At 57.8% G+C, this 27,559-nt stretch overlaps 1 protein-coding gene across 1 annotated transcript; it reads left to right on the top strand.

The window, feature by feature from the left end:
- Positions 1–2: 2 nt before the first annotated feature.
- ALDH4A1 (aldehyde dehydrogenase 4 family member A1) lies at positions 3–27,060 on the top strand. Its single transcript, XM_032301995.1, has 15 exons — positions 3–148; positions 9,559–9,655; positions 10,275–10,367; positions 12,743–12,790; positions 13,556–13,711; positions 15,208–15,357; positions 15,437–15,511; positions 16,561–16,748; positions 18,977–19,050; positions 21,296–21,492; positions 21,673–21,720; positions 22,528–22,680; positions 23,370–23,491; positions 24,196–24,314; positions 24,789–27,060. The coding sequence occupies exons 1-15, from the start codon at positions 87–89 to the stop codon at positions 24,899–24,901; spliced, it is 1,695 nt and encodes a 564-aa protein (XP_032157886.1). The 5' UTR covers positions 3–86; the 3' UTR covers positions 24,902–27,060.
- The last annotated feature ends 499 nt before the right edge of the window (positions 27,061–27,559 follow it).

Here is a 27,559-nt window from a genome sequence, read left to right on the forward strand (position 1 = left end):
TCCGCCTTCTGGCCGCGCCCGGGGCTCAAGGTCTGTGAGCAACTCCGGGGCTCACCGTGTGCGAACAGTTCCGCTGCGAGCTCGGGATGCAGTCGCTCCAGCCTGCGCTCCGCCGTGCCCTGCTGGCCCGCCCCTGGAGGGAACCCGGGTGAGTGCGCCCCGGGTCTGCGGCGGGCCTGGGGGCCCCTCCCTGCCAGATGCCCGCGGCGATCGCGAGGGCTCCCCACGCCGGGGGTCGCCTCCTCTGGCCTTCTGCCCCTCACCCAGGCCTTCCTCCCGCTGCGACCCACCCCCCGGTCTCCTCCGCGAGGTGGACCCCTCCTGGCTCCCACGCTCGGAAAGTCACCTTCTTCGCGCGCGTCTTCCTCCTCCCAGGGAACCCACCGACAGAGTGCATCTCGATTTTTTGCCCAGCGCTTCTCAGCCCCCCTCCCACGGTCTCACATTCAAGACTCGCCTCTGGGAGTCCCTGAGTCTCCTGTCCCCTTTCTACCGGGACTGCTCTTTCCTTTTCTCCCTTTTCCAAATTAAGTCCTGGGCAGAAAAGGGACCCTTCCTCCCGGTAGGTGGAAGAGTAATACTTGGGAGTGCTTGTAATGGGCCAGACGCTGGGCGAGGGCCTCCATGCATGCCGCACTGTGATTGCTGAGAGAGAGACACTGCTCGGAAAGTGCATCGAACAGTGCCTGGCACCTAAGACCCAGTTATTACCACGCAGAGAGTCGTTTATCACTCTCTTTTAAGCTGTGCGGGAGATACTCCGAATTACAGGTGAGGAAAGCAAGGTGCAGTTTTGGGGTAGATCAGCCCTGGAAATGCCCCAGCGGTGGAGTTGGGTTCCTGGACCCATGCCCACTCAGTGACATGTTCTTTTTCTTTTTAAAAAAGATATTATTTATTTATTTGACAGACACAGAGAGAGATCACAAGTGGGCAGAGAGGCAGGCGGAGAGAGAAAGGGAAGCAGGGTCCCCAGTGAGCAGGGAGCCCGATGTGGGGCTCAGTCCCAGGACCCTGAGATCACGACCTGAGCCGAAGGCAGAGGCTTAACCCACTGAGCCACCCAGGTTCCTCTCAGTGACATGTTCTTAGAGCCCCTCTGCCCTAGGTGGAGGGTGGAGGGTGGAGGGAGGTAGGCAGGACACAGACCCTGTCCCAGAGAGGCTCAGTCTGACAGGCAGGTACTTCTGTGGGCCTCTCTTTCAGGGCTGGGCAGCCCCCGCCCCCAGTTTGAGTTTTGTTTGCCTGACCCCTAGGACTGTGACCAACTCTGTCTCCCTGCTGAGCTATGACTTTTCTGAGTTAATCAGTTTCCCAAGGGATGGTGGGGGGGGGGGTGCGCCCTGGGCATGGGTCAGTTTCAACACTTCTGGGTGTCCTTTGTGGGTGGGGGCTTCATAGGTAAGGGCACAGGAAGAGCACATGGGGGAGGACTTCTTTCCCAAGCCAAGGTTGGGGGTCACACTTGCCACACCTTCAGTGCAGTCTCTTTTGCAAGCTTCTCCCTGGACTTGGACACCAACCTCCGCCCCCACCCTCACTCCTGACCATGGGGGAGGAAGACCATAAGTTCATGTATTTACTGAGCACCTACCATGTGCCATGTGCTAAACCCTGGAAGAGAGGGGTACCCAGGGGACTTATACGTGGATGGGGACTTCGGTGAGTTTTCAGTTTAATGATGCGGGGGAGAAGGCTTAGCCATAAAAACCTATAATACCTGGTAGAAAGCAATCCATATTCTAGGGGAAAAAAAAAAAAAAAGCTTACAATAGCAGTAATCTCTATCAAGCGATCAAGAACCATAGACCTGGCAGTGTGCTGGTAAGCACTGTATTATCCCTATTTTTACAGATGGGAAACTGATCTGCCAGTTAAAAACAATGGAGAGCTAAAATCGCAGTCAGGCTCCCGCTTCCTGCTCTTAATTTCAGAGCCTCCTGAGTGGAGCTAAAGCGTTTTTTGCAACCAGATCTGAAGGCTCAGGTTACCTCTTTCCATAGAGCAGCTGGCCCAGAGCCCCAGAGAGGGTTTCTCAACCTTGGCACTGTTAACATTTTGAGCTGGGTAACCCTGTGTGTTAGGGGCTGCCCTGGGCCTTGGAGAATGTTCGGCAGCTTTCCTGGCCTCTGCCCACAAGATGCCACGAGCACTCCACAGTTGGCACCGTCCATATAGGAATGTCAGACACTGTCCAACGTCTCTGTCCAAAATTGCTCCTAGCAGATAGCCGTTGTGCTAGAAAAACAGGTCTGATGTTGGGCCATTTTTTTTGTTTATTCAACTAATATTTAGGATGCTCCTGGGCCATTTATGGAGAAACCGTTTAGAACATGTTTAATAGTATCTCTCTGTGTCCTGTTCATAGAACTAATGCTGAGGAAAATCACCTCTTTTGAGGAACCTGGTGTGGGTGATGATGTTCATAGTGTTTCCCTTTTTGCCTGGAGTGCCAGGAATCTCAACTGATTTTTTAAAAAAACATCTTTTTGTTGTTGTGGATGTTGGGGGTGGTGCCTGAGTGGCTCAGTCATTAAACATCTGCCTTCCTCCAGGTCATGATCCCGGGGTCTTGATCTTGAGCCCCGTGTGGGGCTCCCTGCTCAGCGGGAAGCCTGCTTTCTCCCTCTCCCGCTCCTCCTGCCTGTGTTCCCTCTCTCCCTCTGTCAAATAAAATCTTTAAAAAAAAAAAAAACTTTTGCCCCCCAATTTTATTTATTTATTTATTTATTAAAGGGGTGGGGGAGATACAGAGGGAGAGAGAAATTTTTTTTTAAGATTTTATTTATTAGCCGGGAGATCATGACCTGAGCCAAAAAGCTTAACCGACTGAGCCGCCCAGGCGTCCCAGGAAGTGAGAACCTTAAGCAGGCTCCACCTTAATGACCCTGAGATCATGACCTAGGCTGAAATCAAGAGTTGGACACTTCACCTAGCCGGAGCTCCCCAGGCACCCCTAAAAATACTCTTTTTTTTTTTTTTTTTTTAAAGATTTTATTTATTTGTGAGAGAGAGCGACAGAGCAAAAGAGTGAGCACAGTCAGGTGGAATGGCAGGCAGAGGCAGAGGGAGAAGCAGGCTTCCCCGCCAAGCAAGGAACCCGATGTGGGACTCGATCTCAAGACTCTGGGATCACGACCTGAGCCGAAGGCAGCCGCTTAACCAACTGAGCCACCCAGGCATCCCCCCTCTAAAAATACTCCTAATCATGCATTCCCCCCACCTTTTTTTTTTTTTGTTTTTAAAGATTTATTTATTTAGAGAGAGCATACAGGTGCACATGCATGATTGGTGGGGAGGGGGTGAGAGAATCCCAAGCAGGCTCCGTGCCCAGTGCGGGGCTCTATCTCACAGTGCTGAGATCAAGAGTTTGGTGCTTAACCGACGGAGCCACCCAGGCACCCTCAAGCGTTCTCTTTTTATTTTTTTTTAAATTAACGTGTGTCCTTTGGAAAAAGTGCAGATAAAGCAAAAAACATGAAAATGACCTAGAATCTGACCACATGGAAGTAACCACTGCCCTCCCTTCGATTAATATCCTTTTAACTTTCCATAAATATATACGCTTAAAATAAAAACAATCCCAACAGTATAATGGTGGGCTCATCTGCAAACACTTTTTTGTAGTTTACTTTTATTTCATAGACTTGTCCATTTTAGTGTCTCCGTGGCCTTGTACCTTTTAATGACGTGGATTATTTTACTGAGCTTCTTAGCAGCCTGTGATAGTTTTATAGGCATTACTATTCCCCATTTCACGGATTAAACAACTAAAGCCCTTGAAAATTAAGGAAAACTTGTCTAAGGCTTTAAGCTAGTAAACACCAGGCCTCCAGCTGACTGCCTCCTGTCTCCCTGGGCCCTGACCTGTTTTTTTCTCTATTTCGTTGACTTTATCAGGGAGTTATCCTCAGTTAGGTCTCTGCACATTCTTGTTGGAAAGAACCAAGATACATTTATATTTATGTATATGTATATTTTATGTTTATGTATAGATTTAATATAGATATTAAATATAGATTTATATTTAGGTATAGATTTAATAAGTAAAAAAAGTAGCCTAGGCACATCGTAGGTTTATACCAATGGTGAATTTTTCTCTATTATTTTTGTACCAGATGCTGCTAGGTGCCAGGGGTCCCCCCACCATCAGGGCTTGGGTGGGCTGGAATTGGCTACCGTCCTGTCCCCTGCAAGAGTCCTGGGTCACTCCTCGCAGCCCACCTACCTGCTTAGTTTGCAGCATTTCAGAACTCCCCAACACATGTCCCAGCTTGCCTGTCCCTGGAATGGGCACAGGCTGGGCTGGGCAGGGGGCTGGCCCGTCCCAGGCTGTGCTGGGCAAGGGGCTGGCCCGTCCCGTTGCTTCCTGGACATAAACTCTGCTCTCAGTCCTCCTAGCAGAGCCCAGGCAGTGCCTCTCGCCTGGAATGTTCTCACCTGCCCCCTTGGTGAGCCCACACCCAGCGCTTTGTGGCGTTGGTGGTGTGGCTCTCCTCTGGCCCTTCATTGTCCTGTCTGTATAATGGGGAGAATCCCATCTGCCGCAGAGCAGAAGGGTTAGAGATGGTGTGACAGGGGCTCACTAAGTCACTAGCCGCACACTAGGTAACTAGCAGCACGAAGTGATGCTAATACTGGCTTCAGAGGTTGACGGAATACCCACTTGGGCTGCGGTTGTCCCTGGTGCTCCCTGAGCACCTTCCTCTGGTACCCCCCACCCTGGCCCGGCACATAGTAGGTGCTGGATGCTTGCAGTTGGAACGGCCCAGAGGACAGCGTGGGGTGGATTCTGGCCCCACCTCTTAGCAGCTCTGTGGTCCTGGGAAGGCTCTTCAGCCTCCCTCCTGCTTCATTTTCCCAGGCGGTAAAGACAGTCGTAGCCCTCTCCTAGGATTGCCTCGAGAGGAGATGAGTCCATACACACAAACCACTTTGAAGAGTATCTGTTCCTGGACAGTGTTGCTTTTTTTTTTTTTTCTTCCTTTAATTTTACTCCTTTATTGGACAGAGGGGGAAAGCACAAGCAGGGGGAGCAGAGGGAGAGGGAGAGGGAGAAGCAGGCTCCCTGCTGAGCAGAGAGCCCGACTTGGGGTTCTCTCCCAGGACCCTAAGGTCATGACCTGAGCCCAAGGCAGTTGCTTAATGGACAGAGCCATGCAGGTGCCCCAACAATGTTGCTCTATTGTTTTGATCCCTCTCCCCAGTCCTGGGCTGTCCCGAGTGATCACCCTGGACCAGGAAGATTCAGACACGAGGGTCCCAGGCAGCACAGGGATGATAGAGGCAGGTGTGGAGCTCGGGTGCCCTCAGTGCCTTTCCGTTGTCCTCACTGATGACGCGGAGGCAGAACCCTTTCTGTTGGGGTGGACCCTGCTGACCCACCTCGGGGGGGGGGGCAGACAGCTGCCCATCTTGGGGGTTTCCTACCCTGCCCCCACCTTTCCTTTCCTGGCACGGAGTAGACAGCGCCGACGAACAGCAAACCACCGCCCCACTCTCTTGTGAGCTGGGAAATGCTGGGAGGGAGGAGACACAAGCTGGGTGGAGAGGAGGGTGAGCCCGTCCCCTTGGCCCGGCTGCTTGGGTCTCTTTGACAGGCGGCAGGTGCTTCTGCCGAGTGAGAGAGGAGGCCCTGGGTTCAGGTGCCGCTCTGTGGGGCGGGGAGCTGTGCCCTGGAGCCAGCGCGAGCATCAGTATCCCGGAAGCCGGTTTTCTCATCTGTAGTAGTAATAGTAATAGTAATAGTAATCCAGGCCTCTTTCTCATGCAATCAGAGCTGGATTCAGGAGATAATCACTTGGTGTCTCGCCAGGTCTGTTGTAAGCACTTAATCTGTATTCCTTGATATTTCTGGGGCAATAAAGTTCTGGGGCAATAAAGCTTGGCCTGAATCTGCCGGGGCCCCGCACTTTCTCTCTGCTCACCGCGCTTATCTCTATGATAAGGAGGATTGGCCTTATCAGGTCCTAGATAACAGCTGGGAAAGTCTGGAAGCTGAATGAAGCAAGGGTAGTTTCCTTTCTCCTCCTCTCCGCGTGCTTGCTCACCCTGACCCCAGGCACTCGGGACCTGCATCCAGCCCCAGGTGTTAGCAGAAGAGCACTGGTCTGGGAGTCCAGTCCCGGGGGGCCTGTCGTTGTTCCAACAACACTTTGGGTGTTCCTTGTTTTTCTCTTTGTCTGCCCCCCTCTTTTTTTTTCTTGATGAGTCTGATAAAAGGTTTACCAGGGTGTTCTTTGTTTTAAAAGGTTTTTCTCCAGTGCTCCGGAGGGCCAGGTGGGGTGTCCGTGGGTGAGTGGCGCCGTCAGGGTCGGGGGTGGTGGCTGACGGCCCAGCAGGAGCCACGGACAGGCAGAGCAGTGTTGGTGGTGCTGTGACCAGAGCGTAGGCTCTGAGATGACCTGATACACGGCCCATCCAGGCGCAGGAGGGTGGCGTCCCCAGAGGAGGGGACTCCAGAAAGGCCCGGGTGGTGGGATCGCGGCAAAGTGGGCACTGGGGAGGGGTGAGGGAAATAGGCCTGGAGGCCTCAGGAAGGATTCCGGTGTTTTTTGTTGGAGAAGAGATGAGAAGCCACCGAGTAGGCAGGTGTCACTGGTGGTACCCAAGCTGTCTCTGTGCCCTTGAGATGTGCGGTGAAAGTGTGCGCACAAGAAAGGAATGAGTGCCGCCTGGAAGGGCCTCAAGCGGACCCTCGCAGAGGCTCCAGGTTCTGTGAGCGATTCTTCTCTGCCTCTCCAGAGCCCAGGGAAGAGCTCGTGCTCATCCCACATGGCCCATGAGCCAAAACAAAAGGTTGGGGGGGAGGGTTGGTTTTGTCAGGTGTCCTCGGGTTATTTTTGGCTTCAGATTTGACTCAGGCTCATCTCTGAATTCTGTTCCCCACATTCGGACTGATGAGCAGCTGGGCTGGGGCTTGGAGACTTTCCAGGCAGAGGGGAAGCCAGTGGGGAGTGTGATGATCCTGAGGTCACAGTGGGCCTCGGCCCTAGGGAAGGTAGAGAGAGAATGCAGGACTTCTGCATCTGACACTGCCTGGGAGGCAACGGGGTTCCCTGGCAGCTGCTGCATTTTAGGCTGGGTGGAATGCGGTGCTAAGTTTATTCCAACACTGTCTAGTGAGGGCCTAGGCCGGCCCGATTGTTGTGACCTGGGGGCTGTCTGAGAACCATCTTGCCCTTGAACACCTGGCCTGGTGTGCTAACGTTCTGGGTGTGTGTATGTATACATATGTATACATATATACGTACACATCTGTGAGACACATCTAAGAAGACAGTATTCTTAGAAGTATGGAGCCCGAGGGGTGAGGAAAGGCAAGCACTTTTAACCTCACAATGCCCCTGAAGGGCACACGGACTGCCCCCACTTTTCAGGTGGGCAATCTGAGACCTGCCGAGTTTCTCATAGTGGACTGATGTCTCCGAGCCCGTGGGGGTTTTGGTCCCATAACTGTCTGCTAATAGAGCTGGGCTTTCTGCATGCCCCGCGAGTGGTGTCCAGGCTCCCAGCCCACACCCCTCCTCAGCGGGCCCCCTCCTGGCTATAGCTGATTGACTGCTTGCTGGTGATGTGCTGCTGCTGGAAACTTCCAGAGGGCCCCTGGGGGTACATGCCACTCCCCCTTTCCTGACTGGTGTGGAGGCTCTGTTCCTCCCCAGCTCTAGGTTGGGGGGGGTGGTCGGTGTGGACTTGAATTTACGGGGTGAACCTGTAGCTTTGTGTGATTGTCTCCCTGGCTCCTGAGAGTAACCCAAGGGAAGGGCTGGTGGGAGGCTGGCCTAGCCCCACATTTCTAGCCCCGGTTAGGGGATGGGTGGGGCCTGAGGAATGTGACTGGCCTCCTGGGGTGGGGTGGGTGCTGCCTGGGAGGTGGGGTGGGGCAGGAGGGAGAAGGCCTACCTCACTTAGAGCCGTTAGGCAAAATCTTGGGCAACCCGGCCCTGCCCTCTTCCCTCCGGGACCGCCCAGGGACCTCTCAGTGCTTCCGGTCTGGTTTCCTGCTCTGGGCCTTTGTACTTGCTCTCCTTTGTGCCTGGAATGCTCTTCCCAGTTCTCAGATCCCAGATGGTGCTCGGAGAGGACACCTCCCCTGAGAGGCCCTCCGTGATCACCTTGGCTGGAGCAGCCCTGCCCTTCCCCTTACTTGTTCTCCCACCCCTTGTCCTCACCGTGTTCTTTGCCGTGGTCCGCACTGGAGGTCAGCTGCTTGGGATGCAGGGTAGTTGGAAGAAAGGCAGGTAGGAATGGGAGGGGCCCTCCCACCCTAGGAGGAAACTACCCTTAAAAGGATTTTACACCACCCGGAGGGGGCCCTCCATCCTTTCCCCACCGGAGAGAGGTAGAGGGCAAGAAACGGATTGGATGATAGGCTCAGAGAGTGTTAATCACATTAAAACAGCAGCCCTACCCGCAGGCAGGGGCAGGGTAAAAACTGGCAGGCAGGGGCAGGGTAAAAACCGCTGGACTTAGAAACTGGTGGTAACCCTCTCGGTCCCCTCCCTCCTTGGGAGCTTTGTGCGATCTCTTTGCTATCCTGTCATTAACCTTGCTTTGCTGCCACCACTTCTGGCCCACCTCCTCATTCTTCGAAGCCCGGAGCACCGAGGGGAAAGAAATTCTGCAGTCCATGCGGCCCGAGGCCTTGGTGTCACGGTCACTGCTCTGTCCCCCGTGTCGACAGCGGCGTCAGGCATAGCAGATACCCAGGAACCTTCTAGAATGAATGAAGGGCCAGTCCCGATGGCCCCTGCTTTCCTGTCCTTCCTCCAGGCCTTCTAGACTGGGTCTGTGAGCCTCCAGACCCCTTCCCAGGGAGAAGGAATAAAAAGTGCCCTGCAGCAGTCACTGCCCAAGTGACACAGAGGCCTGGAGGACCCACCCGTCAGTGAGGTCCTAAGGTTCAAGACTGAACAAGGTTTCTGGGATGAAGAGCTCTTGAAACTCAGGACCCTGGCATCAGACCCTGAACCCCGATAGCCACCTCCCCATGGCTGCGAGCTGAACTCAGGGCACTCCTCCAAGTTCCTGGCCCACATTGAATGTTCCTGCCCACGGGAGCTCAGCCCTTGGTGCCAAGGGAATCCCAGCTGGGTCCCATTCTGATGGGCTGAGCTCTGGAACAGGCTGCCTTTTCAGCCCAGAGAAAGCAGTCACTTGGGGCCCTTTGGGATAAGGGCTGCATTTTGGGGAAGGAACGGGAGAGTCCACCGTCTCTCCATGGAAAAAACACTTAGAAGTAGTTTTGTGTTGACTGAACTTAAGCTTCAAACGGACTTGTGGGTTCGTAGAATGGTTCTCACTTAGTAGATATAGAAACCAGCCCAGAGGAGGCAGGTCTCACACACCCGAGGACGCACAGGGGCAGGTCTGGGCCTGGAACTTGGATTTTGGACCCCAGGGCTAGTTCTTGCCCCCCAGTTCTATATTTGCTCTGGATTTCAGAATCCTGGGCCAACCCAGAACATCTCCCTTCCCCACTGGAGATAGAGGGGCCGGGTCTGGTGGCGGCCACCACTAACCTGTCTGCCTCTGTTCCCTGCCCTTGGACCCCAGGCTGTGGTGGAAGCACACGTCGTCCCCACCGAAGGTGGCCAACGAGCCGGTCTTGGCATTCACGCGGGGCAGCCCCGAGCGAGATGCGCTACAAAAGGTAATGGCCGGTGGGGGCAGGGGCACCCAGTGGGAGTAGGGGGTGGCGTGAGGACAGCCTCCAGCAGCACCCCCAGGATGCCTCTCTGTGCCTACAGCCCTCACCCGCTGATGTGCTTGCCTCCAGCCTTGGAAGGAGACCAGATCAGGGATGGCCATGCGTCTGGAGGACGGGAGAGGCTGGAGGCAGCATGGGGGGAGGGGGGTGGCAAGCCAGGCCACTTTGGGGTCTGGACACTTTTGGGGCTCCCTCCAGGTTAGGGATGGTAAGCCCACAGACGTTTGTTTTCTGCTTACAAACGTTGTCCCGTTAATTGTCAGCATTTTAAAAATTGTGAGATGTCATGTACGTTTCAGATGCGGGGTTTTCTCTTCTGTTTATAATTCGAGGCCCTGACAGCACTGGCCTCCCCTCCAGCAGGACAGGAAGTGACGGTGGAGGGGGGCTGAGTCCTGCTGCTCCTCCAAGCAGAGCAGATGCTCTCTGGCCTCAGAGCCTGGCCCTTCAGTATTTCTGTTCCTGCCTGGGGATCTGTGTTTGCACGTTCTGCCCCTGGGGTTTTTAGGTGGGGCAGAGAGCGGGGAGGAAATACCCAACCCCCCAGATGTCCCCTCTACAGGCCTTGAAGGACCTGAAGGGCCGGACGGAAGCCATTCCGTGTGTGGTGGGGGACGAGGAGGTGTGGACGTCAGATGTGCGGTACCAGGTGTCGGTGAGTCCTGTGGGCGGCGGGGCTCAGTTTCTCCCCGAACCTGGGGTCCCGTCTCTCGGGCAGCAGATCACACGGGACTCTCTGCCCGCAGAGTTTATAGTCCGTTCCCTGATTTTGAATTCTGTGCGCCAGTATAAAACCTCCAAAAGTAGTCTTGGGGGTCTTGTCATGAAAGATGCCGATTTCACACCAGTCAAGAGGGAGTTAAAACGGTGATGGCCACCGGCTTTGCTGTCTTTTTAGAAAGGTGGACCCATTGGCCACCTAGAGGGTAGAGAGAAAGGGCAGAATGGCAGGATTGAAGATAATCCTTCCAGAGAATCAGACAGTCTCCAAAGCCCTGCCCTCTATTTTGGAACTGCTGCTCTCAGGGAAGATAAGCTCCTCCGAGGCGAGCCCCCAGGGCGTGGGCCCATTGTCCGGCCAGGTGTCCCCTCCTCCTAGAAGTCCTCCAGCTGGAGCCACACTCCTACAGACACATCTGAGAGGTCTGCCCATCTGCAGGGGCTCCTCTCTTGCCACTTCTCTTTGAGGGAGGAAGAGCAGGGGAGTTAGCTGCCCATTTTGGAGATCAACGGTCAGGCTCAGAGACACTAAATGACCCAGCTAGGGCGGCACAGTTAGATCTGGAATAGGACTGATTAATCCTTGTTCTCCAGAACCACACCCTGTTGGTGTTGATTCTGGTGCGTTTTCTGGGGAGGATTTGGAAGGGGCATGGTAATTCAAAGTGCAGTGGGGTCATCTCGCTGCGGCCTCTGGTCATAGAAAGAACCGTGGAGCCCTGGGTGCAGGAGACAGCCTGGGCTTGCCTTGAGGCCTCCTGGTGACCGCAGGGAAGCCAGCACGTCACTTACACCAGTTAGAGTGTTCTCGAAATAAATTCCAGCTGCACCTTGGGAGAAGTACAGCCCTTCCCCATAGGGGGCCCGGAGAGAAATTGCTTCCGAGGGCATCAGGACAAACTGCCTGAGTCTCAGCTCATGCCCAAAGGATGCCTTTTGCACACTGTCACTCCGTGCAGGCCAGAGCGCCCACTACTGGGTCAGCAACCAGAGGGCACCACACCCGGAGCCCTGGGAGCACAGCCCCACATCACACAGGTCACCCGGCCCCTCAGCGCTGTGCCACCTGCCAGCTAGGATTCCGATAACCCTCTGGGCGGGCACTTCCATTCTCATGGCCTGTGGTGCCTCACTGACCTGGCCACATGGGAACTGGGGGAGCCCAGGCATGGGAGGCAGTGGCTGGCATGTGGCTGCTGGCGTCAGGGAGCTGCAGTCCACAGGGACGTGCTGGGTCGAAGGGCTGGGGTCCGAGCTGCCGCCTCAGGCCCTGAGCATCACAAGACATGCCAGACTCGGGGGCAGACAGGATACAGGTGACTCTGCTGGTGGTTGGAATGAGGGGCAAAGGGCCACTTTGTTTTGAGCCCTAGACCAGCACCACCCAGTAGAACTTTCTGCAGTTCTGGTGACCAGTATGTGCATGCTGTCCCACTACTGCGGCCATGGGCGGTGCATGGCCGTCCAGCCCGTGGAATGTGGCAGGTGTGGCCGAGGAATGGGGTTGAAATGTCAGCAGGCACATGGCTTGTGGCTGCCGTGTTAGAAAGGAAAGCCGCAAACGGCCCATTGGCAGACTGCTCGGTGGCAAAAGTGTTGAGTGTGGTGGAAAGAAGGGAAATTTCTCCCTGTCTTGTTGCTCACGCTAGCATCTGGCGCTGTTGGGTTCTGTTTGTAAATGTTTGTAGAGGGTCTTTTCAATGAGTATATCTGGGTCCCAGGCCAGGGGCTAGAGAAGCTGTTGGCCTGTCCCCCAGGCATTCTGGGGGGACCGCAGAAATCCCGAGCGGGTCTCAACTCCGACGCATCGCGTGCGGCCTCGCAGGGGACCGTGCCCACACCTGAGCCCCAGCCGCGAGCCACACCCGCTCTGGCAGCGTTTTCACCTGTGAACCCACTTGGCCCTACTCCCCATGCGGTGAGGCGGGGGTGGGGTGGGGTGGGGAGTGTTCCCATTTCCCACAGAGGGAGACGTGGAAAGGGGAACTCACTTTACTCCGGCCTCCAGCCGGCAGAGCTGGAAGTAAACCCGTGTCTGTCTGGCCATCAAGTCCACACTTGCCCTGAAAGACTGTGTGGTCCATGCCTTTCTCCGGGACTGTGAACCTTCCAGAGCGGGGATGGACTTACTCACTGAACCGCAGGTGCTTTGTAACCCTTAGTCAGAGAGACGGATGTGGGGATCGGAGGGGAGAGGGCGAGGGTGCTGAGGGCTGTTGCCTGGTAGGTGAGCTCTGTGGCCGGCCACGTGCCCACCTGTCCTGGCATCTCCCGGCTGGGCGGTGATCTCGCTCTCTTCTCGTCTGGCAGCCCTTCAACCACGGACACCAGGTGGCCAAGTTCTGCTATGCAGACAAGGTAAGGCCCTGGCGACTTCGGGTTGGGCTGCTGGCCCTCTGTTGCCTTCCTGGCTGCTGGCATGGAGGCGGGCTTCAGTGTCTGCTTCCCTCTCTGGCCGTGGTGGGCGGAGTCTTTCATTCAAGCCAGCTGAGAGCTGCACGGGCCAGGGCTGACATCCCCCCCGACATGCCTATGGCCATGAGGCAGCCTGGTTTCCAAGGGGTGTAGATTCTGTAAGGCTGAGTCAGGGACACTGGAAACACCAAGGATGGGAAGGTAGAAGGTCAGCATCGTGGGGGGCAGTTGGAGGGCTTGGGGTGCCCCATGGCAGGGGGTCTAGGAGCTGGCCTCATGGGGCAGCGAGGGCATGCTGGTGTCAGGTTGAAAGTCTCAGGCTATGGTTCTGTGCACCTGACCTTGAGGGCTGGAGGCTCTGGCTGGTGGGCTTGGGGGCCCTGGGAAGAAGGTGAGGCTCCAAGGAGACCACAAGAGAAAGCAGAGCTAGCTTATCAGCTGGGGGACTTGCTGCCAAGTCCCTGGCATGCAGACCTTCCTGGCAGGTCCCTCAGACCTCCAGATGGCCGCAAGAAAGGCCCAGAGCCTGGGGTGAGCTGGCAGGTGGGACACTGTGTTTGCTACTGTGTATGTGGAGGCGGGGGGGAGCACTGAGGCTAAGGGAGCCACGGGTCCCTGGGTGGAGGGTGACCTCCATTCTCCCTTGCCCGTTCCCCTGGGGCCCTTCCTGCCGTGGGAGACAGCCCTGAACCTGTTCCTCTTCATTAGGGTGTACTCAACAAAGCCATTGGGGCTGCGTTGGCTGCCAGGAAAGAGTGGGACCTGAAGCCCGTTGCAGACCGGGCCCAGATCTTCCTGAAGGCGGCAGACATGCTCAGCGGGCCGTGCCGAGCAGAGGTCCTGGCCAAGACCATGGTGGGACAGGTGAGGTGCTCGTGGGCACCGTTGGGGTGGGGTGGGAGGCTGTGGTCATGCACCACCCAATAGAGTAGCCTTGAGCTGGGCTGTTCTGGGTGCCGGGATGAGCTCTGTGCTGGAGACCGAGAGATGTCCCGAGACCCCGTGCCAGCCTCTAGGCTTAGTCAGCCTTCTGCAGCCCTCCACAGCCCTCCGCAGCCCTCGGAGGGGCCCTTCTGACACCTCTAGCAGAGACTCACAACTGCCGGGGTCTCTTTGTCCGTGACAATCATGTCCAAGTCCTGTGCTCAGGGCCCTCTGTTTCCAGCCCGTGCCCAGCTTGCCGGCTGCTCTGCCTATGAGGTCACCAGTCTGGATTTAGCAAGATCTGGACCCCAGGCATCCCTTCTCCCTGCCTCTCCCTGGTGGCCCTGCCTGGCATGCTCTCTCTCTTCTCTGTCCTGTGAACTCTTCCCTTCGAGCTCCTGCCCGGACATCACCTCCTCTGTGATCCTTCCAGAATCTTCTCTGTCCGAAAGGATTTGTCCCGCTTCTGCGCTCCCATAGCGTGCTGTTCGTTTGTCCATTATAGCTCAGGTCCTGTTGGGTACAGTGAGTTCCTGCGTGCGTATCACCTCTTTACAAGCTCTTTTTGGGGGAAGAAATGGAGTTAGCTGTTCTCCCTCTTCCCGGGCTCACAGCGCGTCTTCCGGCAGTCATAGGTCCTGAGGGATGTTTCCGGACTGCGTGCGTGGGGAGCCACGGAGAGCACCAGCAGCTCCAAGTGGGGAAGGGAGCCTGGGGGGGAGAGGGTTAATTTCCGTGTCCCCAGGAGGAAGCCTTAGGCTCTTGGGTCGCCTGGTCCTGGCCAGCTCCCCGCCACCCCACCCCACCCGGCGCACCCCCCTGACTCCCCGCCGCCCGCCATCCCCACCCCCCGCCATCCCCACCCCCGTCCGCCATCCCCACCCCCGTCCTGTGCTGAGAGCCCCCTCTGCTGCACGGAGGTGGTATGACAGCTCCTTGCCGGCTAAGGGTCTGTCTCCTGGTTCTCAGCAGCCCCTTCGGTGGTTGTGGGCTCCGCAGTGTCCCTGGTGACACACACACTCGGCGGCCAGATTAAGGTGCTTTATTGGACTAAAGTCTCAGGAGCTTCTCAGAAGTGTGGTGACCTCACAGAGCCAGGCAGGGCGTCTTAGCTGCTGTGGCTGCAGGTCCCGAGCAGGGTAGCTGTTGACAGTGACCCTGTGCCAAGCAGGGGCTGCCCCGATTCAGAAAAAAACCCATTCTTGCAGCCCAGAGGTCCTCCCTGGACCCTCCTGTCTGTCGGGAGGAACGGGCAGTGAAGGAAATGTTGGCCGCTTTCAGGCCTCCTGCTGTTTGTTCCAAGTGCTCCCAGTGAGGGCACCTGCTCCCCCGGGGAGAAGAGAGCCACCAGCACCGTGGGCGCACAGTCGGTGTTGGCAGAGGGCCGATGGGAGGCACGTCGGTCACCACTGACCCTCTGGTGGTCCTGCACGCAGGGAAAGACGGTGATCCAGGCAGAGATCGACGCGGCGGCCGAGCTCATCGACTTCTTCCGGTTCAATGCCAAGTTTGCCATGGAGCTAGAGGGCCAGCAGCCCCTCAGTGTGCCGCCCAGCACCAACAGCGTCGTGTACCGGGGCCTGGAGGTACCCACAGGCGGTGGGGCGGGCAGAAGCCTGCTGGAGGAAGCCAAGAGCTTGGCCTCACCCCCTCCCCCTCCCCCAGGGCTTCGTGGCAGCCATCTCCCCCTTTAACTTCACGGCGATCGGCGGCAACCTGGCAGGGGCGCCGGCCTTGATGGTGAGACGATGACCTGGATGGTGCGATGGGGCGGGCGGGCGGCTCTCCTCCCTGCCTCCGCAGACAGCAGTGGCCCAGCCCCGGCTGTGGGGAGACACCCAGAAGGTGGAAGCCGTGCGGGCCCCTAGAAAGGCTTTGGGGTCCAAGACTGATTTGGATCCCAGCTCTGCCCCATGCTGGGGAATCCCCAGGCAAGCCCCCAAACTTCCTGAGTTGGTTTCTTCCTCCTTAAAGTAGAAATCTAGTAGGAGAGTCCAGAGTACAGGGTTGTGGGGAACCTGTGTGGGACACGCACGTGGGACATGTCTGGCCTGGTACGGGCTTCAGGGAAGGTTGACGGTGATGGCAGATCCCTTTCTAGTGTCTACTGTGTGCCCTACAAGTGACCTGTCAAGTCTGGGAAGTGACCACCCAGTAAAGATTCGGTCTTAGCTTCCAAGTCCCTGGCTCCCCTGCCCTTGTCAGGGAGAAGGTGGCTGTCACCCTCGTGAACCCCCACCAAAGTGGGGGGGTGATGGAGTCATGCTCTTGGAGGGTCTGGGTGGCTCGTGGGGCAAAGGAGGAGGGCTGGCAGGTGGCAGGGGCCTGGGCCCCACATGGGGCAGCTGGCTGGTCTCGAGGCTGCTCCTGCCCAGGGCTGTCCTCATGCATCTGTGCACAGACAGAGATGCACACATCCAGGTGCCCCCGTGTCCTCAGCCAGGACACATGCAGAGACAGCCCTATGAACACTTGCCTGCCATGCCCAATGAGCGCCCAGCGACGTGGAAACACCCAGAACAGACCTGCCGGAGGCGCGCTGGCAGGACCTGTCAGTACAGGCTTCCGGAAGAAGGCGACCTTAGCCTGAGCGAGGGAACAGAGGGGGCAGGGTGTGGTTTCACTGGTGAGGGTGTTTGGAACACCGTGCCCGACACCTGGAACCGTGGGACATCCTGGCCTACCGAAGGGCCTGGTGGCTCCACTTGAGGGATAGCCATGCTTCAGGGTGGAGGGACAGTCGGGTGGTGACCCCTGCTTTGTGTGTCATTGCTGTGCCTCCCGGGCAGGGCAACGTGGTCCTGTGGAAGCCCAGCGACACCGCCATGCTGGCCAGCTATGCCGTCTACCGCATCCTCCGGGAGGCAGGCCTGCCCCCCAACATCATCCAGTTTGTGCCAGCTGACGGGCCTACGTTTGGCGACACGGTCACCAGCTCGGAGCACCTCTGCGGTATCAACTTCACGGGCAGCGTGCCGTGAGTCCCCGGGGCATGGTGGGCCGGGGGCATGGGGACGTTCCAGGCGATCTGGGAGCCAGAGGTCAGGCACAGATCATACCTACGGACTCACTGTGTGGCCTTGGGTGGCCCGCTTCACCTCTCTGAGCCTTCATTTCTTGACCTGTTCAAGAGGAACAGGGTCCCTACCTCGCAGGGTGATTGTGAGGTTCCAGTGAATGATCCAAGAGGAAGGACTTCACAGGCTGGAAGCAGCCTACAGGCGATTGGTGGTGCTGATTTTGATGCCACAGGCACAAGGGAGCTTGGAATGGATTGGAGGAAGCAGGAAGGCTTCTTGGAGGAGGTGGTATGTAGGCAGAGGTGATAGCCAAGCAAAGAGGGGGTAGGGAGAGTGCTGTGGGAGAGGGAACAGCACGTGCAAGACCTCAAGGCTAAAGCTCCCATGCTTGGGGAGCCGGTGGTGGTTCTGTGGGGCTGGAGTGTGGGGTGCCAGGGCCACGGGAAGAGTGGGCGCAGGAAATGGTTCAATCGTTTATTCAGTAACGAGCAGGTATGTAGGTCTGGTGAACGTGTGGGCAAGTCCTGATTCTTGGAGGGTTGAGTCCCATGACTGTAAGGCCCTGTGAGCCCACAGAGATGTCTAGACCTTATCCCAAAGGTGATTGGGGGCTACCGAAGGTTTTCACCCAGGGTGTTCATGAAGCAGCTTCTTTTCAAGCAGAGTCTGCCAGTGGTAGTAGCTCTCTAGTTGGACCTGGCAAGTGGCCTTGTCTACTCGATCCCTAACTGAGATGGACCAACCTTGTACAGTTGGGATGGTTTCATGCAGAAATTTTTTTGAGATTTCAGGCTGCTTTTGAGAACCTGCCTGTCTGGGCCTGCGTATCCATGGGGTACCCCTGGCTGGAGGTAGGGGTTTAGTGCTCTCCGATCCCTGCCAGCCTCAGCGGGCCCAGGGCCCCTGCGTACATGGTCATTTTTTTCCTAGTCTGGCCCCGCTGGGGCGGCCCTGCCTTTGTAGTCTCTGTCCCAGATGATCGTTCTGGCTTCTCTGTGCATAAGTCCCCAATGGCCAGAGCGGGACACCAGTGAGGAGGCCACCCCTGTCCAGGAGGGAACAGCAGAGGACCAAACCCTGGTAGAGACGGTGGGGTTGGGTTCAGGTGAGCAGGTGGCAGGGAGACGCGATTGTGTGTCCATGGGATTGGATCAGTGGATGGTTGGGGGTCCATGGGAAAGTCCAGGGGCTGGGTAGAGGGGCATCTGGAAGGCGTGGGTGGACATGACAAGTCCCATGCTGGTCACTTTGAGTGTGGGGAGGTGCCTGAGAGTCATCTGAGTGGAGATGTCAGGGTCTGCACTAGGGGATCCTTCCTGGTGACCCTGGGGACACCTGCCGTGGCTTTGTCTCCCTTGCCCGGCCTCAGGCCCTCCTACCCCCCTTCCCAGGCTTTGCCGGGCGTGATGGCAGCATTAAAATTGCTGAGGAGGACCGTTTTCCAAAAAGGCCCCCTCTGCCAGCGTGGGCCCCACGGGTCCCTGCCTGTTAGCGGGTGGAGCAGGCCTGGCCCCCATTAGCCATGCTCTGATGAGCGGCGGGCGTAAAGGTAGGAAAGTCATAAATTAGTATTAGCTACTGTGTCGCAGGCTGCCTGGTGATTAGCATTTTTATTGTTTTGTGGTGCTGAGGTTGGTCACACTTGGAGCTTGGGGAGGAGGTGGGGGCCTGCGCTCCGTCTCCCAGGACCCTCCTTGGTTTGGCCTCTGGAGCCGGGGCGCTGGGCTGGGGGCGCTACTCTCCGTGGCCGTGTCTGTCCCCTGCCGGGCACCTGCAGCGTGTCTGGCACTGACTGAGGCGCGTGACTCCCCCTGGAGCCACCGCAGAGCAGCGCTGCCAGGTGGGAACGTTCTCTCCAGGTCCCCGAGGAGCAGCGCCATTTGAGGTTGAGTGATGAGTGTGAGGTCCTGTGGCCATGAGTGTCGGAATCGGGGCCCCTGGCCTTGTTGGCCTTAACTTGCGGCCAAGCCTACCTTTGCTCCCCACCACGGGTCCCGAATGTACTCTGCCAGCTGCCCCTGCCTACTCCGTTCTCTTGTCCAACCCTCGCTCTGACCCCTACCCCCACCTGCTGGGCTTTGGGGCCCCTTCCTCTAGTAGAGCCTTCTCCCCACTCCCCAGGACCCTCACTGTCCCAGGGGCCTGAGCCTCACTTCCTAATCCTTGCCCTGTCCTCTGCTTTCAGCACCTTCAAACACCTGTGGAAGCAGGTGGCCCAGAACCTGGACCGGTTCCGCACTTTCCCACGCCTGGCCGGAGGTGAGGGTCCCTTCTCCCTGGTGCCCTCCCTGTGGCTCCCGGGTACCCCTCCCTGACTCATGAAAGAGGAAGACGGTGATGCCCCCACGGCAGGGTGGGGGGGCAGCCCTGGAGGAGCTGAGCAGGGAGGGGCCTTAGGGGTGGAGCCTCAGCTCTGCTAGGTCCTGGGGCCTGTGCCCTTGAATGTGTAGTTCATTCATTTGTCATTCAGCAGATGAAACACTAAGGAACTACATAGGCATTCTGACACCAGGGGTGCTATGAGGGCAAGAGACGCAGAGCCAGCCCTCAGGAGCTCGTGTTCCATGCCAGCAGGCAGATAGTGGGCACACAGTGATGGGCAGAATCCACGGAGAGAGAGGCGGTGTGCAGAGTCCCTGGGGCTGGGCGCGGTGGCCGGAGGGGTGGTCCTTCTCAAGGAAGGAGTCTTTGAGCTGAGACCTGGACCCAAAGAGGAAGCCAGCCTCACAAAGATCTGGGGAGGCCAAGCTGTTACGGGCCCCCGCGCTGTGCAGTAGAGCTTCGTACGGTGATGGGAAAGTTCCGTGTCCATGCGGTCTGGGCAGGGGCCCACGGGTGCCTGTCGAGCACTTGACAGGCGCCTGGTATGACCAAGGAAGTGAACGGCTTGTTCTGCTTCGTTTAAATTAGCGTGAATATAAATGGCTACATGCATCTGGCAGCCGCTACTTACTGGGATGGAGGCAGAGGGACCTGCTGGTGCAGAGGCCAGGGGGTGGGAATGAGGCCAGTGTAGGTGGCATAGGGAGGAGACAGGGGCCAGCAGGACAGGGGCCCGAGAGCTCAGCATGGCTGGAGCTTAACAGCAATACTACGAATGTTCCCACAAAGAAACACCCACATGGTTGAGGAGATTTCTGTGTAGAAGCAAAACAGAGTCCTTCACTGCAGGACTTCTCAGAGCCCTTAATGCTTTTAAAGGTATGACATTTCTTTAGGAGTCAGGAGTGATATGTGTTTCCCAGACTCTCTGGCTCACAGAACCCCATTTTTGTGGAGGCTCCCATGGATCAGGATTTTTTTGGGGAAAAGGCTAAGCCCCTGAGAGAGGGCTGTCCAGGGTCCCACAGCACAGCACAGTAGCCACAGAGCAGGGGCTGGTGGTTCAGCATTCCTGCTCTAATGGATGAAGTGGGGCCCACGGGGAAACTGGACCCACTCCTGAGCTGGTGGGCGCTCTGATGGGGGTTCAAGGAAGGGGCGGCATCTCCATCCCAATCCACCCTTCACAAGGTGCGAACAGTGCGCTGGATCTGGGTTTCTGTTCCCTGCCCCCTTCCTGCTGTGCCCCAAGGAAGGGAGACTACCACTTCTCTGCCACCTCCCAGCCTCCAGACTTAATCTCTCTGTGTCTCAGTTTTTGTTTTTGTTTTTAAGATTTTATTGATTTATTTGACAGAGAGATCACAGGTAGGCAGAGAGGCAGGCAGAGAGAGAGGGGGAATCAGGCTCCCTGCTGAGCAGAGATCCTGATGTGGACCTTGAATCCAGGACCCCGGCTGGGATCATGACCTGGACCAAAGGCAGAGGCTTAACCCACTGAGCCACCCAGGCGCCATTTTCTTTTTTTTTTTTTTAAGTTTTTATTTAAGTAATTTCTGCGCCCAACATGGGGCTCGACCTCATGACCCAGAGATAAAGAGTTGCGTGCTCTTCTGACTGAGCCAGCCAGGCACTCAATTTTTTTGTCTTTAAAATGGGGATAAGAGGGTTGGTGTGAGGCTTTCCTTAGACAAAGCAGGAAGTGTTTTGAGCAGAGCTTGGCAGGTGATTAGTGCTTTATAACTGGGAGCTGCTGGTCACTTGTGTTTCAGGGAGGGAGGAACCAGGGCCCCGGGGCTGAGAAAACGGGGGGGGGGGGTGTTGGTTAGTTCCCATGAGTAGGAAAGAGGGACCAGCCCTGGAAGCCAGCGTGGAGTGGAGGAGCCCTGCCCTCTCCTCTCACCGGCCTGGGGGTCGGGAAGGGGCTGAGAAAGCTGTGTGTGCTTCTGGGAATGGATTGGCTCCTGCGAGGCTCAGATCCTGGTCCTTCTGCCTTGATGATGGGCACGCCCCTGCCCTAGCCTTGGTTTCCCCAGCCACGGGGTGGGAGATGGGTCTGGCTCGCCGGCTTCCGGGGCGCTGTCCAGCCATAACCCGGGGTTGGGGCTGCGTGCACCTGTGCACAGGTGGGATGGCGGGCCGCCGGGGGAGCCGGCTCCCCTCACACCCCCCTCCCCTGCAGAGTGTGGCGGGAAGAACTTCCACTTCGTGCACCGCTCTGCCGACGTGGACAGCGTGGTGAGCGGGACCCTGCGCTCGGCCTTCGAGTACGGCGGCCAGAAGTGCTCCGCCTGCTCCCGCCTCTACGTGCCCAGGTCACTGTGGCCGCAGATCAAAGGGCGGCTGCTGGAGGAGCACAGCAGGATCAAAGTGGGCAATGTGAGTGGTGTCCTCCTGCCGCAGCCCAGTGGGAGGTTGATGGGATTGGATGCTGGTGTGTGGGGGGAGGCGGGGCTGGGGTGCGCGGCGGGGTGGGGGGGTGAGGGGCTCCCTTTGTGTTGGGCCTATGGTGACTCACTCTGACTCACTGGAGCTCCTTTGGGGCCTCCCCTCCTCCAGCCAGCAGAGGATTTTGGGACCTTCTTCTCAGCCGTGATTGATGCCAAGGTACGGGCAAGAAGCAGGTGTTCTGGGGGGGGCAGACCCTGGCCCCGGGTGGGAGTTGGAGGAGAAGATGTGGGGGCCTTGGTGGGGGTCACCCAGCCCCACTGCCTCAGGCAAGGCAGTCCGACGGCCGCACGGACGCCCCAACCCCGAGCTTTGAAACCTGCAGAAACATCCGTAAGCAGACAGCTTGCTCCCTGCGGCCAGGCTTGACCAGCCCCTGCTGAGTGTGGGTCCACACACGTGCTCAGACAGGCCTGCGGGGCCACAGCCCGCGCCCTCACACTTGTGTGCATGTGTGCCCATGAACACAGACAGGCTCGGTGCGTAGGCAGCCACCTGGGTCAGCGGCAGGAGCAGACACACCCACATACATGACACACTAAATACGTGCACATGTGTGTTCACGTGTGTCCGTATGTATATAGATGGACGTCGTCTGCATTCATGTGTGTGTGTGCATGCGTGTGTGTGTGTGTGTGTTTAACACAGGCGTGCCCATACACAAGTACGTCAGCATGAAGGCTCGTGGCCTCGCACATGCCCATGTGTACATTCTTGTGTGTGTTGTGTTTCTGTAAGTGTAATTGTGGTCCACACACACACACTCACACAGACACAGACACGCATGCTTGTCTGCCCTTGTTTCTGCCATGCCTCGGCCGGACCCTGGCTTGGCCCTCTCCCCATCCCCCCATGCCAGAATTTGGGCCCTTCGGGGACAGATGTGCTGGGGTGAGCGTGTTGGGGGCCCTGCTGCTGGGCACAGCCTCCCGGCCAGTCTGGGACCTCCCTTCCCTCCTACCGCAGTCCTTCAGCCGCATCAAGAAATGGCTGGAGCACGCCCGCTCCTCCCCCAGCCTCAGCATCCTGGCGGGGGGCAAGTGTGACGACTCCGTGGGCTACTTTGTGGAGCCCTGCATCGTTGAGAGCCAGGACCCTCAGGAGCCCATCATGAAGGAAGTGAGTGGGGCGGGCAGCTGGGGGCACAGACCAGACTCTCCGCTGAGCCCAGCGCACGTGGGATCCTTGTGTGGGGCTTCCCGCTTGCGGTGCTACCCAGACCCACAGCTGGACTGTGAGGTTCTGGAAAGGGGGTACCTCCCTCCCAGTGAGAACAGAGCCAGGACTGGCTTTCTGGCTTCCTGACTCCCAATCCAGGGCTCTGTCTTTGACGCTGCGGAGGCTGGCAGCGTCCTAGCACTTCCACGAGGCCACAGTCCCCATCTTAACTCTGGGCCGGCCACAGCTGGGCCCTGGACTGAGAGGAGAGGTGATATACCCATTTTATAGATGAGAAACTGAGGCTCCGAGGGGTGAAAGCACTTGCCCAGGATGGCAGTGCAGGGCCCAGAGGACAGTGATATTGCTGGGCTGTTCCTGTGCCACGTACTGCCAGGGTGGGGGTTTGGCTGGCGCGGAGAAAGTATCCTGGGACCTCATGCCAGGTTGGGATGGGGTTGGCATGGCAGGAACCCATGTGTTGCTCTCCAGAGGGAGCCCAGCAGTGGGAGGCACCTGGCCCTTCTTACAGGTGCTGAGCTGTGGCCCGAGGCCGGGGAGACGGGGGAGAAGTGGAGACCAGAGCAGGGGGACTGGGAGGCCTTGGGGCTCAGGTCCAGGGCGGGTGTGACCCTGGGCTTTTCTGTCAGGAGATCTTCGGGCCCGTGCTGACCGTCTACGTCTACCCGGACGAAGAGTACAAGGAGACGCTGCGGCTGGTCGACAGCACCACCAGCTACGGCCTCACGGGGGCAGTGTTCGCCAAGGATAAGTGAGTGGCCACCGCCCTTCTGCTCTTGGCCTGGTGTCAGGACACCCCATCCTGTCCCGAAACCAACCTCCTGGATGAGGATCCTAGTCCTAATGCCGTCCCTTCCCCTCAGTTCAACCCCAACCGGCAAGGAGGCAGGCTTCCCAAGCACGGGGACGCTGGCACCTGGGCTCTTCACTGAGATGCATATTCTGGGGTCCCAGAAGGCACCTGCTGAGGGTGCCTTTGATCCCGGAGGCCATAATGCTAAACCCTTGGCTTTCCCTTCCTCTGTGCACTAGCTGCTTCCCCGTCTGCCTCGAGATCGTGGAGATGAGATTGGAACTTGGGGGCGGGGGGTGGGGGTCTTGGGGGGTTCCTCCAGCTCCCCAGGGCAGAGGAGGGGACAGGAAAATGGGACCAGGATGGGCCACTCCCTGAGTGCCCGTGGCAGGACCCTCCCCTACCCATTCAGCTCCTGCGGCAGCCCTGCGAGGGAGGCGTACTCACCACTTCCCAGAACGGGGGAGCTCAGAGGCTCCCCGACCCTGCCCAAGGGGTCTAGAGCCCTGTGGCCAGATCCTGTCAGCTGGGCAGCTGGTATGGGCTAGGCCGGTCCCCATCATCTGGGAGCCACTGCGGGCTGCGCTGGTTGGTGGCGGTCAGACCGGGGGCGGGGGGGGCAAGGGAGCCGGCTCCCCTCTGACCACTGCCCTGCTGTGCAGGGATGTTGTTCAGGAGGCCACAACGTTGTTGAGGAACACAGCTGGCAACTTCTACATCAACGACAAGTCCACTGGCTCGGTGGTGGGCCAGCAGCCCTTTGGGGGGGCCCGAGCCTCTGGTGAGTGGGTTCCTCCTCTGCAAGGGCGGGGGGCAAGTTCTGTCAGAAGACTCTTCAGCCCTCACATCAGGAGTCTTAAGAGTAATAGCCAACACTGTGGGCCGGAGCGAAGGCAGGTAGTTCTTCCCATTTGACAGAGGGGTAAACTGAGGTCCCAGGTGCCTTGGCGCAGAGCCAGGGCCAGACCCAGGGCTCCTGGCTCCCAGTGGAGCGCGTTCTTCACGGTGCTCCCGGACACCCCCTTGCAGGCAGGGCGCGTGGCCCTGGAGAACGTGGGTCCTGTCTCCCCTGGCCTTGCTCAGGAGCCCTGGCCTCGTGGACACATTTAGTTTCTGTTGAGCTGCTTATTGCCACTGCTGGTGCCCGGTTAGTCGGTCAGCTCTACCCACTCCCTTTTCCTTCGTCTGGGTTGCCAGGGGCTGCCCCGGGGCTGCCGTATCTTTTCGGAGGCAAGCAGAGCTGTCTTTCCCACAGGAACCAATGACAAGCCGGGGGGGCCTCACTATGTGCTGCGGTGGACGTCGCCCCAGGTCATCAAGGAGACCCACGAGCCCCTGGGGGATTGGCGCTACGCCTACATGCAGTGAGCCTCACCCGGTGCCTCTGCTGTCTGTCCACCTGTCTGTCTGGACAACCCACCTCAGAGCCCTCGCCCCGCTCCGGCCCGTTCGACCTGCTCCCCATGGGGCTGCCCCCTTGCCCCGACTGGGCTTTAAAATCCTGGCCTGTCCCACACCCCTCAGGGGCAGGTGCCAGCTCTGATTTGAGACCTGCTGGAGGGGAACGGGGCTGCCACCCCTTCTCCCACGGCTGTCCTGGAGATTCTGTCTGGCAGGTTCTCTGCCTGTCTTCTTTCTCTGTGCACTGTAGCCCAGAGGCTCGGGCACCTGGGGAATGGCAGTAAAGTGCCTTCCAAGATCCCTTAGGGACCAGGGGGCAGCTCTGGACCCCTTGGTTGAACCTGAGCATCCACAGAGACTCCTGGCCTTGGCCTTGGCTCCTCCAGGGCTCCAGGAGCTATGACCCAGGGTGTCTGTAGGGCATGGGCGCACGAGCTCATCTGACCCTCCCTGGTCTGGGCTGCCCACCTTCCTCCCCAGCGGTTGGCCCATGCCCACCTGGGCCAGTGGGTACCTGGGCCTGGTCTGGTGCCTTAGACACCCCTGTGCCTTTGTCCAGGGCACCCATGTTCTCCGGAGGCCCATGTGACTCCTGGCGGTCTCTCTGTGTGGGCTTGTGGGGCTAGCAGAGGCTCTCTGTCCAGGTACAGGATTGGGTGGGCCTTCCCGTTTGGGCTGTGGTTTTGTAAAACCCCTGGGGAGGGGGGCCTTCATGCCAACTCAGCTTGCCGTTGGCTCATGGCTCCCCACCTGTGTGGGCCCAGGGCTTCCAGCAGGAGCTCGGTCCCCACCAGCTATGGTAGAACAGGCCTGGGGAGACTGCTCCCATCTTCTCCCAGCCCCAAGAACTAGCCTTGGGTTCCCATCCAGCCCGGGCTGAGGATTGCCCTGTAGAACCTTCCCTCCCTGGCACAGAAGTAGCTCTGTGTGGACTAGCCCCCAGGCGGCCCGATCTTCGACAGAGCCAGCTGGGGGACACTCAGAATTGGATTGAATTGGGGGACATTGAATTGGATCGCAGGGGGCTGGGGACCGATAAGGGGTGACTTCAGAGGACAGTTTTTAAGGGTCCTGGTCCTTTGCCGAGGACAGCTGGCATGGGTCCCCTGTGGGGCTGTCCCCCAAGCACCGTGGTTGTACACTGTGGCCTGCAGTCTGGTGGGCATGCTGCTGGGACAGGGAGTAGTTCTGCTTCCTTCCAAGTTCCTCATGGCTGCTGGGAGAGGCCAGGGCCATCACCTGGGGGGAGGTGCTGGAGGTGGTCCTGGTTCCACGGATGTGAAATTGCGAGGTGGCGGTGGGCTTCTTTCTGCAGACACCCTCGTGAATGCCTGTTACTTAGATTGCTGGTCTTTCTGGCGGGGGCTGGGAGGCCAGCTTCTTCAGACAAAGGCTGATGTGTGGGGTGTATATTGCTTCTGTGTCCTTGGTGTCAGGAGTGTGGGGGCCTCGGTGTGGTGGAGGGAAGGGCGAGCACTGAGGTTTGGGAATGTGGGCTGGAGGTATGAGAACTCTGGAGTTGGGTGGGTTCAAATCCCGCTCTCTGCCTCCGGAAAGTTGTTGTTGTTCGACCTCTGATCTGTCTCTTTCTCTGTGAGCTGGGTAATAATACACATACACACGGGCACACATGCACACAGATTGTCGTGACGACTGAATGAGTTAATTCATGTAATTGTTTAGAACAATGCTAAATACAGAATGAATGATTCAGCCATGTATACATTGTAACAGCCACCGTTACCATGTTGTGATTGATGGTTTAAGTTTACGTGAAAACTGAGCTGGGCTGTGGTGCCCAGGTATTTAGTTAAACATTATTCTGAATATTTCTATGAAAGTGGTTTTTGGATGAGATTGACATTTAAATCAATGGACTCCCAGGTTAAAGCCCATTGTCTTCCGTACTGTGGGTGGGCCTCGTCTAATCAGTTGAAGACCTTCATAGAACAAAGACTGACCTCCTCCAAGCAAAAAGGAATTCTGCCAACCGACAGCCTTTGAACTCAGCTGTGACTCTTCCCTGGGCCTTCAGCCCACTGACCCGCTCTGCCGATTTTGTACTTACCAAGCCTCCAAGATTGTGTTAGCAGTTTCCTTACAAGAAGTCTATATTCTGTTCCGTTTTCTCTGGGGGACTTTGTTTTTTCACAGCAGCTGGGTGGAGTGCACGCTGCTGTGCCCCCATTTCACAGAAGAGGAAATGGGTGCAGGGGGGTAAAGGGACTTGCCAAGGCTGTGGCCTGTCGTGGGGACTCTGATTCCCAAACCCATTCCCTGTCCTCCCCCCAGATGTTCATACATGGCACTGACCTGCCTTGGGAAGACCTCAGCTGACCAAATTGGGGTGGGGCGGGGAGCAGCAAGGAACCATGGCCAGCTAGCTTGTGCCCAGAATCTGTGGGTCTAAGTCCACATGGGCCGGCTGACTCGGAGGGGAAACTGTCCTGGCTGCCTGCAAAGGACAGAGGAAGAGCTCCTGGCCACGTGACCCCACCCTGTCCCGGGACCCACTGATCGGGGCTGTTGGGGACAGGATCCCAGAGCTGTGCGGAGGGATGGAGACTCTGCCCTTGGCAGCGCCCCCACCTGGCTTCCCCAGGGGCTTTGTGCCAGAGGGGGCTG

This window comes from Mustela erminea, chromosome 10 (assembly GCF_009829155.1).
Source record: "Mustela erminea isolate mMusErm1 chromosome 10, mMusErm1.Pri, whole genome shotgun sequence".
Classification (NCBI taxonomy): domain Eukaryota; kingdom Metazoa; phylum Chordata; class Mammalia; order Carnivora; family Mustelidae; genus Mustela; species Mustela erminea.